Source organism: Pseudorasbora parva, chromosome 2 (genome assembly GCF_024679245.1).
Source record: "Pseudorasbora parva isolate DD20220531a chromosome 2, ASM2467924v1, whole genome shotgun sequence".
NCBI lineage: Eukaryota > Metazoa > Chordata > Actinopteri > Cypriniformes > Gobionidae > Pseudorasbora > Pseudorasbora parva.
Genome location: NC_090173.1, coordinates 49554687 through 49565874, shown reverse-complemented (window position 1 = coordinate 49565874; position 11188 = coordinate 49554687). Strand labels below are relative to the sequence as shown.

Below are 11188 nucleotides of genomic sequence, written 5' to 3'. Positions count from 1 at the left end.
ACTGTAACTGAAGCGTTGCGCTGGAATTCGCGCTCAGCAACCGTGAACATTTGGCCCGCGGAAGGTTTTTTTATTTTTTTTTATTTTTTTAGATTATTTGACATTAAATGCATTAAATGAGTCACATTTACAAAAACCAAAATGGTAGCCTATTCCTTATTTTCAGTGGTGAAAAACGTAACCTATTGAATAGGCTATCACTATAGCCTCGGTTTTGATGACCGGACCAGGGGGATTTTTTGCCAGAAATGCATAAATAAGACATAATTTTGTTTTATTTGTTACTCTTGTAAATTATACATTTACAATTTATATTTCATTACTACTAGTACTGTTACTACTAATAAAACCAATCTCTGGGGGCCCCAAATGTTCATGGGCCCTTAGAGTCGTCCTAACAAGAATAGTCAAGTGTGCTCCTGACCCCACTGCAGACTTCCGTTTCTCGAACAAATATGCCTGTTATGTTCAAGTAATCCTGAACAGCTTGGTTAACCGGTTCAGGTGAATTTAATTAAGTTTTTTTTTAGTTAAACTCTGCAGTAAGGTTGTCCTCAAACAGTTGGAAACCCATGACCCCATGCAGAAAATAAACTCCACAAATGCCAGTCCTTAGCACAAATATTTTATTTTATATTAACAGGCAATATGGGCGAAATATGCAATAAGATAAATTCTCTGAAGAGTGTACAGTGTTCAAGTATAATATATGTCAGGATATGCAATGCATATAAGTCACAAGTTATATTTTCCACTATGGAAAAGATTTTTCTTCATAGAGGAAAAACTAAGAAAGGCCTAAATATTGGATAAATATCTTATAGAAGATTGTAATAAATTTTGTGTCTGTTCCAAAGAGAAGCATCGGTCATTTGTAACATACATAATATTCTGGTCCAAGAATAGGAACTAAACTTGGTTCTAGTAGAATAAAGTGTCAACCTTTTTGTGTTCATAATAATCTCTCCTGAAGCTCTGTCCATCAAATAATCACATTAGCATCACACAAGCCTTTTGACCATAAACAGTAACTCTTGTCCGGACATGTTCTCCTCAAGCATTTAAAGTGCTGGACATCGCAGTGGGGTGACCTAACTGTTTCTTTGCAGGTTTTTGCGTGTAACGGTGGTGCAGCGTTTGAGGATCTCCTGAGCTTGGGGTCGCGGTGGCACCTTGGGGGTGGTGGGCATCTTGTTGAGACTGGGGTCTGACCGGCTGCCGATCGTCTTGCCTTCAGTGGGACTTACAGGGCTCAGGCTGCCAGAAGAGTCAGGTGTAGGAGTGCGACTCCTGCGGAATTGCTGTTCTGCGTCCATACGATTTAGCGAATCGCTGCCGGAGAAGCTGCTTTCGTCGCTGAACTCTTCGCTGTCCTCACTTAGACTGCTTTGCTGACCGTTCTCTGCAAATTGCACTCGGATTGATGGTGGAGTCAGCCGTGTCGTTGGAGCATCTGGCAGTCTTCCCATTGAACGTGACATCAGCTTATCTTTAGGGTCCAGGGTGCTTCCTGGAGGTGGACACAGGTTGCCCTGGGATCTGCTGAGCTCACGACCGGAAGCATGCAGGGAATTGGCTCCAGGATGTTGAAGCTGTGCCAAGTCAAGAGTGGAGCTGGTCATCTCCCTCTGAGCAGGCATCATGCGAAACCTTGGGTTATTGTATGGATGCAGATACATAGATGGTACAAAGCCCGCCTTTCGATTGTACCTGAATGATAGAGAAAAACAGCTGTCAGTCTTTAAAGAATACGCACTGGCTTGTTTAATTTCATTCAGTGGAAGTGAACAAGGATGTTCTGCACAAACTGCCAAAACTATGCAAAAATGAGCAAGTGCCAAGTTCCTTCTACACAACAAACATGCAGGTAAAACATTCCTTCCAGTTGGACATGTTTATTTCAGCTGATTACATCTGCTCATTTTCAGGATTAAATGATATGGAGATTTACCTTACTATCCACCAGCCATTGTCAGACTTCTGTAACACCTCCACAACAGACCCAATCTCGACTGATATTTCATCACTGTTTATGGCTTTGTAACTTTTAGCAGCAACATAGAAAGCACCTGAAGAAGGGAAAAATAATAAGAGTTGTTTAAGAACAACCTGGTCAAAAAAAGAATCCATTATTCATTTGCAATGGGTTTCCAGTCCTGCCCCTTGAGGGCCACTCTCCTGCGGGGTTTAGCCTTAAATCCTAATCAAATGCTGCGTTTTCCAAAATTACATGGAACATTTTGTCCCAAGAACTTCCCCACCCAAGACCTGTTGCTGTCTGTGTTCCCATCGGGGTCTAAAGTACCGTGGAATTTAATCAAATTAGTCAGGTGATGTAGTAGGACTATGCGCGACTTTCAAGTTCCTGCCGGTTTTCGTCCTCTGCATATAAGCTAATAAAGTCTGAACCTCTTTGTCAGTCCATCGATTGATTCGAATAGCAAACAACTCTTACTGCACACACACCAACAGACTTTAACAAATAGTGGTTGAAATAAAATGCAGTGTGAAATCAACCAATAAGGATGTTCAGCACCCAAGTCCCACCCCCGAAAGTTCCTGAACTTTGAAAAAGTACTACCTCACGAGCAGGGTCCTTTCGGTAAAACGCAGCTAAAGACACCTGAACAAGCTAATCAAGGTTTTCAGGATCCCTAGATACTTTCAGGCGAGTGTGTTATTTGGCACATTGAAGCTAAAGTCCTGCAATGTTGGCCTTTAGGAGCAGGACAAGGGCATATAAGCATAATTAGGTTACAAAATCTTTTCCAAAGCGAGGTTGATTTAGAGCTAACAGAAGAATGCAAAACATTCACAGTGCGGCCAATCCGGTTCTTTTATCTCCAGATCAATGAAACCACACTAGAAACCACTTAACCGGTCCTTACTTCTGCCATCCATCACATCAGGACCGTCATCGGCCATCTCAGCTCTCTGCAGATAAGGAGCGGGAAACCAGGCGAGACGTTTGGCTTCATTCTCCACCAGCCACCATCCTGATAAGACAAAGTCAAAGACAACACGGTCAGTGAACAATGAAGGACAATGACAAACAAGAGCAATGAAGAGTGTTCTTAGAGGCTCCCTGCTACTAGATGCCGTCGGTGTAGATCAGCCAAACGAGTTCTCACCTTTTTGGTCTTTAATGAGCACATCCACCGTCTCATCCACTTCAACTTTGAAGGGCCGATTCTTGGTGTCCTTGGTCTCATAAGTAGCTATGCAGCGGTATGTTTCAGAAACAAAGGGTTGAGTAACCCCATTGCTCATTCCAACTTTACTACTGTCCAGAGAATTTTCAGATGGCATGATCATGATACTGCAGAGAAAAAAAACAGAACCTTTACATATCTTTGACAATTCTAATGTGTATTTATTTTCTGCTTTGCTTGTTTTTGCCGTAAAAGCTTACCTGTTTTTTGAAAAGTCCGAATCGAGATCCTGGGGTTTGGGAAGCAGGAACTGGATGAGCTCCGTGCTCTGGCAGATGCGGGGATCGCTCTTCAGAAGTTGACCGCAGTATTCGTCCAGAGCCTTCAGTCTGAGCAACGACTTACTGGGACTCCACTTCTGCATGTTTTTCCTCACCCGTGCGGCTGCATATGCATTTTTTTTAAAATTATTACTTAGGGATGAGGGATGTACTCAAATGTGCATTGTACACTGAATCGAGTATTTACCTTTAAATTTCGGAACGATCCTTCCTGATCTTTTAATGAGGTTTGGAGGAGGGAATTTCTTCTTGAGCTGTCTCTACAGAAATAAGAACGCAGAAGTTATTCTACTCAGCTAAAGTCAGCGCAAACAGTATTAAAAAAATAGGCCAGATAAATTATTTTCAAATGAAATGAAGAAGGAGACTCACATGCAGCGCCTTGAAGTCTTCAAGTGATCTGTACACAGTGATCTCATTTTGATCTGACCAGACAATGGTGGTCATGTACAACTGGGAAGAATGAGAAGAATGTTATTAAAAGACACTATATGTTATGGTATTCATATTATTGTGTATTTAGTTAGGCAAGTACCAAATGATTTTAATTACCTACCATACACAAGATAGTCTATCCCTATTTCTATCTGATGTTACCCTTAAAATGAAGTATTCCAGTTTTAATAAATCATGTTATCATATTTTTATTATTTAAAGAAAAGTTGAATAGCACATTATAAATAAAATTCATTATTATTATTAGCAATAAGCATATTTTTTAGATTTTACAGTGTGAACACCTTTTAAATGTTTTGTGGAGCTGTTTGTAATTTTTTCACATTATTGTTATGTTGTTATTATTCCTGTTGTATTTTATTATATTATTAAAACAATTTGTTTTGATTATTTTAATAACGTGTAAGATTGCAATATATTGTGACGTTCTCAAACATCATCAATAATTTCATTCAAAACAACGGTAATGTTGCTTTTTAATAATGCATTCAAAATGTAAAAATGAAAACGTGTCGTCTTACTTTTGCTTCTTGTTTTTGTATAACTCCAACGAGCTGAATACTGACGGGATGTCTTTGCTCCTCCATACTGTGAGGTTGTAGGCTGCTGCTGCTGTAGTAGATGTGTTGTGTGCTGCTCTTGCTCTGGTGTTTGACTGACTGCAGCTGCTCTGCTGCGCGCTTTATTTATTACAGCTCAGAGGCGGGACCAGATCATCCCGCTGCACGTACACACACCGGAGACTCCGCTATAACGTCACCAATATTCCCAAGAAACGGCCTGGAATAGCCATGCGTGTGCATCCATCCATCCATCCATCCATCCATCATCTATCTATCTATCTATCTATCTATCTATCTATCTATCTATCTATCTATCTATCTATCTATCTATCTATCTATCTATCTATCTGTCTGTCATCTATTTGTCATCTATCTATCTGTCTGTCTGTCTGTCATCTATTTGTCATCTATCTATCTATCTGTCTGTCTGTTTGTCTATCTATCTATCTATCTATCTATCTATCTATCTATCTATCTATCTATCTATCTATCTATCTATCTATCTGTCTGTCTGTCTGTCTGTCTGTCATCTATTTGTCTATCTATCTATCTATCTATCTATCTATCTATCTATCTATCTATCTATCTCTGTCTGTCATCTATTTGTCATCTATCTATCTATCTATCTATCTATCTATCTATCTATCTATCTATCTATCTATCTATCTATCTATCTATCTATCTGTCTATCTGTCTGTCTGTCTGTCTGTCTGTCATCTATCTATCTATCTATCTATCTATCTATCTATCTATCTATCTATCTATCTGTCTCTCTGTCTGTCTGTCTGTCATCTATCTATCTATCTATCTATCTATCTATCTATCTATCTATCTATCTATCTATCTATCTATCTATCTGTCATCTTTGTCTATCTATCTATCTATCTATCTATCTATCTATCTATCTATCTATCTATCTATCTATCTATCTATCTATCTGTCTGTCTGTCTGTCTGTCTGTCTGTCTGTCTGTCATCTATTTGTCATCTATCTATCTATCTATCTATCTATCTATCTATCTATCTATCTATCTATCTATCTATCTATCTATCTATCTATCTGTCTGTCATCTATTTGTCATCTATCTATCTGTCTGTCTGTCTGTCATCTATTTGTCATCTATCTATCTATCTGTCTGTCTGTTTGTCTATCTATCTATCTATCTATCTATCTATCTATCTATCTATCTATCTATCTGTCTGTCATCTATTTGTCATCTATCTATCTATCTATCTATCTATCTATCTATCTATCTATCTATCTATCTATCTGTCTGTCTGTCTGTCATCTATTTGTCTATCTATCTATCTATCTATCTATCTATCTATCTATCTATCTATCTATCTATCTATCTATCTATATATCTATCTATCTATCTATCTATCTATCTATCTATCTATCTATCTCTGTCTGTCATCTATTTGTCATCTATCTATCTATCTATCTATCTATCTATCTATCTATCTGTCTGTCTGTCTGTCTGTCTGTCTGTCTGTCTGTCTGTCTGTCTGTCATCTATCTATCTATCTATCTATCTATCTATCTATCTATCTATCTATCTATCTATCTATCTATCTATCTATCTATCTATCTATCTGTCTGTCTGTCTGTCTGTCTGTCTGTCATCTATCTATCTATCTATCTATCTATCTATCTATCTATCTATCTATCTATCTATCTATCTATCTATCTATCTATCTATCTGTCATCTTTGTCTATCTATCTATCTATCTATCTATCTATCTATCTATCTATCTATCTATCTATCTATCTATCTATCTATCTATCTATCTATCTATCTGTCTGTCTGTCTGTCTGTCTGTCTGTCTGTCTGTCATATATTTGTCATCTATCTATCTATCTATCTATCTATCTATCTATCTATCTATCTATCTATCTATCTATCTATCTATCTATCTATCTATCTATCTATCTGTCTGTCTGTCTGTCTGTCTGTCTGTCTGTCATCTATTTGTCATCTATCTATCTATCTATCTATCTATCTATCTATCTATCTATCTATCTATCTATCTATCTATCTATCTATCTATCTATCTATCTATCGTCTGTCTGTCTATCATCTGTCTGTCTATCATCTATCTGTCTGTCTATCTATCATCTGTCTGTCTGTCTATCATCTATCTATTATTTTAATAATGATATATACTTTCTTGTACATCGCTTCACAAATAATGTTTGAAATACACATTGTGGCAGTATAAAGTGAAAAAAATCCTCACAACATATTTTGTGAGGTAAACGTAAATAATCTCACTTAGGGGAACACTTTTTACAGTGTAGGACAGGCCTATGTGTAATATTTCTTAAGGCGATTATTTAGTAGTTTACACCCTTCTCATATCAAAGCAGTCGTCATCACTGTCATAATGTTGGCACAGTCATAAGTCCCTGTTTGATGATGGACACGTACAAGGAAAAACCCTGGACAGTCCAGGAAACAGACTCTTATAAAGAGAAAGGATTGGTGTTAGGGTTATAAGAAGCTTTAAGGAAATGTATAGGGTTTCCTCTTATATGTGCCCAACCTGCTTTTAAACTTTACACTGCTGACACAGTAATTAATTATCTCACTGAAATACATATCACTGAAATATGCAGATAGGTTTTGCTGCTAATGTTGTTAATTATATACTTCACGAATCATGGTATTTGCTACAAACATTTTTATTGCTCGTATTTAGGAATATTTGAGCAAAATAAAAAAAATGTTGGCTTATTGGAAAAAATGTGTGCTATTATGATCAGATGTGCTATTTTTGCCTGGCCGATGACAAAATGACCTGAACAGGAATCCAAGCTGTGGAACCACAATATCCACATCCATGAGATCACTGAGATCCATTTCATGTTCATGGGATGTCATAGGTCTGGCTTTCCACTAAACCGCTGGTATTGGTAACAGGATTGAGCAAGTATTTGACACGTATAAACTGAATCGACGAACACAGATGTGCAAGTGCAAATACAATGTCAAAGTTCAGATAGTGTCTTTCTCCAACTGCAGTGAATAAACATTGCTTCCTGTGATGTCTCATTCTTCCATAGCTTGCAGATACAGCACACACACACATTGTCCACAGTCCATGTTGTTACTTGAACATCACCAATAAAGCATCATAAAACACACTAGCACAAAAACACCCCGACTGTGTCAAAACACACCTATCCTGTCAGGTGCCCCTCAGGTACAATGTCAGAACGCCACCCAATGCACTAATGCATAATTACACTAAAATGGATCCTACAGGTCAATTTCAAATGTATGAGATTATCATTTGCAGCTCTTTTTTTTTAAATCCAGAAGTATTTCACTGATTTCTGATGAGGGACAAAAAATGTTTTAGATGTTTTTATTATTTAATAACACATTATTATAAATGTATATATTTTGTAGACCTAATGAACCTTGTAAAGGAACAGGTTTTTCCTTAAAAAAGAAAAAAGGTTATTTTCCATGAATTAACTCCATCAGACGCATTAAAAAGCATGCTTATTTTAATTTTGATCCACCCAACAACAGTCCAAAGTATAAGGAGCTTAGTAAAAAATACATTCTCTCATTTTTTTTGTCTTCCTAAGTTATGGTTATTATGAACAATCCAGTTCCTAAATTCCATAAGTCTCTACCATCCTTTTTAATATTAAACATATATACTGATCAGGCATAACATTATGACAGGTGAACACTTATCTCTTCATCGCAGCACCTGTTAGTGGGTGGGATATATTAAACACAAGTGAACATTTTCTCCTCGAAGTTTATGTGTCAGACGCAGGGAAAATGGGCAAGCGTAAGGATTTGAGCAAGTTTGACAAGGTGTTTCCAGTCTGCAGTATCTGTCGAAAATGGTTTAAAGAAAGAACAGTGGTGATCCGGCGACAGGTTCAAGGGTGGCCAAGGCTCATTCATTGATGCACTATGGGAAGAAGGCAAGCTGGTGGAAGCAGTGTAATACTTTGGGCAATGTTGTGCTGGGGAAACTTTGGGTCCTGCCATCCATGTGGATGTTACTTTGACACATTCCACTTTTGAGGAGCCTAGTGGAGTCCATGCCTCGATGGGTCAGGGCTGTTTTGGCAGCAAAAAGGGGACTGACACAATATTAAGATGGTGGTCATAATGTTATGCCTGATCGGTGTATGTATAATGTTGATTTTAGCGTACTCTGCATAAAATGCGACTTTTATAAATGAGGCCCAAGTTGCGTAATTGTGATTCTCTTAACAAAGTCTGTGAATTTTCACCCCAAGCGTTATCTTTTCTCAGCAGCTTTTAAAAGTGAGTCCTCAGGTGGAATGTTGCATTCAAACATCTAAAGTTCAATTCAAGGTCACTTCTACAATAGACAACAGGTTTTTATTACATTGACATTACATCACTCATGCATAATGCACAAACGTCCAAGTGTTCACATTTAAAGGAAGAAATCAAGTTACATAATAATGATTTCTTCCTTTAAAAGAAATATCAACTGGCTTCTTCCTCAAGTCCAGCACTTCCTGCTGTGAATCAGACCAATTGCTCTTGTCTTCACATAATAATAAAAAGACTTGTCAATGTTATTTGCCTTTTGACGTCAAAAACATGTTGAAGCATGCAACTTGTTGGGAAATATTTATTACTGTAGCATTGCTCTTATGCACATTACATAATTTAGTGATAAAAGTGTAATGCTAGTGTATACATGTGATAAACTATTGGGGCAAAACTCCAAAAACATTTGTTATGATGGAGGAAATGATTAAACTTTTCATTTAACAATGAATGGGGGAAAAAACCTTTGCAGGTGTACATGACTACAGTGATGATACATATATATATTGTCTGAGTGTATATATATATATATATATATATATATATATATATATATATATATTTGTGTGTGTGTGTACACCGATAATGGATAACATTATGACCACTGGCAGGTGAAGGGAATAACAGATTATCTCTTAATCACGACACCTGTTAGTGGGTGGGATATATTATATAAGGCTCATTGATGCAATTGATGCAAGCTAATGTAGCTCAAATTGCACAAGAAGTTAATGCTGGTTCTGATAGAAAGGTGTCAGAATACACCGTGCATCACAGTTTGTTGCGTATGGGGCTGCATAGCCGCGGACCAGTCAGGGTGCCCATATTGACCATCATCCACTGGCATAACCACCAACAATGGACACGTGAGTATCAGAACTGGACCACGGAGCAATGGAAAAAGGTGGCCTGGTCTGATGGCAAGGTGTGTGTATGTTGCTTACCTGGGGAACACATGGCACCAGGATGCATTATGTGAAGGCAAGCTGACAGAGGCAGTGTGATGCTTTGGACAATGTTCTGCTGGGAAACCTTGGGTCCTGCCATACATGTGGATGTTACTTTGACACGGTTGGTGTAATGCATGCAATTCATTTTTTTTCAGTTTAACATGTTAAAAATATTTAACGCAATTAACACAGCATCCATTTTTTCTAGCATTACATTATATAGTGAGGCATAAAAGTATCTAGTCAGCCACCAGTTGTGCAAGTTCTCCCACTTAAAAAGACGAGAGAGGCCTGTAATTTTCATCATAGGTACACTTTGAATATAATAGACGGAATGAGAAAAAAATCCAGAAAAATCACAGTCTGATTTTTAAAGATTTTAAATTATGGTGAGAAGTAAGTATTTGGTCACTTACAAAAAAGAAAGATTTCTGGCTCTCACAGACCCGTAACTTCTTCTTTAAGAGGCCCCTCTGTCCTCCACTCGTTGGTAGGCTGGTGGAACTGACAGGGCTATAGATATGATAGATATAGATCTATAGATATAGAGCTGAAGCTCATTAAATATGCTAATCTTATCCAATCCTAGCCGTGTGTGCGTTTACTTCCAAGTCTCCAGTGCGGCACGCCCATCAAAACCCAGCGTTTTGAAGAGAGCCTCAAAACCAGTGAAGAAAATAGCCTATTACTTATTAGTTATGATGTTTTTGAATGTGAAAAACACACAAACGTCATTAGTTGACCTGAGACAACAGTATGAAAAAAATGAAAAAGCCAGTTCATGACACCTTTAAAAAAAGAACAAATTTAACATAGATTAAATTGATATTTTTTAAAATCTCAATTCTACAAACAATACCCCATAATGACAATGTGAAATAAGTTTGTTTAAAATCTTTGCAAATGTATTTAAAAAAAAAAAAAAAAATGCAAAAAATGCAAAAAATGACACGTACATAAATATTCACAACCTTTGCTCAATACGGTTGAAGCACATTTGGCCCCAATTATATCATCAAGTTGAGTATGATGCTACAAGCTTGGCACACCTTTTTTGGGCAGTTTTTCCCATTCTTCTTTGTAGGACCTCTTAAGCTCCATCAGGTTAGATGGGGAGCATCGGTGGTCATTTTCAGATCTCTCCAGTTTTTTAATCAGGTTCAAGTCTGGGCTATGGCTGGGCCATTAAAGGACATTCACAGAGGTGTCCCGTATAGCCATTCCTTTGTTACCTTGGCTGTTTGCTTTGGGTCGCAGTCCTGTTGGAAGATGAACCTTCGCCCCGGTCTGAGGTCCAGAGCGCTCTGGAGCAGGTTTTCATTAAGGATGTCTCTGTGCATCGCTGCATTAATCTTTCACTCGATCCTGACTACCATCTTCCAGTTCCTGC

At 37.8% G+C, this 11188-nt stretch overlaps 1 protein-coding gene across 2 annotated transcripts; it reads right to left on the bottom strand.

The window, feature by feature from the left end:
• Window positions 1-612: 612 nt before the first annotated feature.
• Window positions 613-4596, bottom strand: noxo1a (NADPH oxidase organizer 1a). 2 transcript variants are annotated; one of them, XM_067423172.1, is made up of 9 exons: window positions 4471-4485; window positions 4050-4091; window positions 3866-3946; window positions 3681-3753; window positions 3413-3596; window positions 3132-3319; window positions 2889-2996; window positions 1952-2069; window positions 613-1710 (listed from the first exon to the last, which is right to left on the bottom strand). In XM_067423172.1, exons 2-9 carry the CDS (start codon window positions 4050-4052, stop codon window positions 1092-1094), a joined length of 1374 nt encoding a protein of 457 aa, XP_067279273.1. In that variant the 5' UTR covers window positions 4053-4091; window positions 4471-4485; the 3' UTR covers window positions 613-1091. The 2 variants fall into 2 exon arrangements, with proteins under 2 accessions (XP_067279273.1, XP_067279263.1); XM_067423162.1 differs by lacking the exon at window positions 4050-4091 and having other exon boundaries at window positions 4471-4596.
• Between the last annotated feature and the right edge of the window lie 6592 nt (window positions 4597-11188).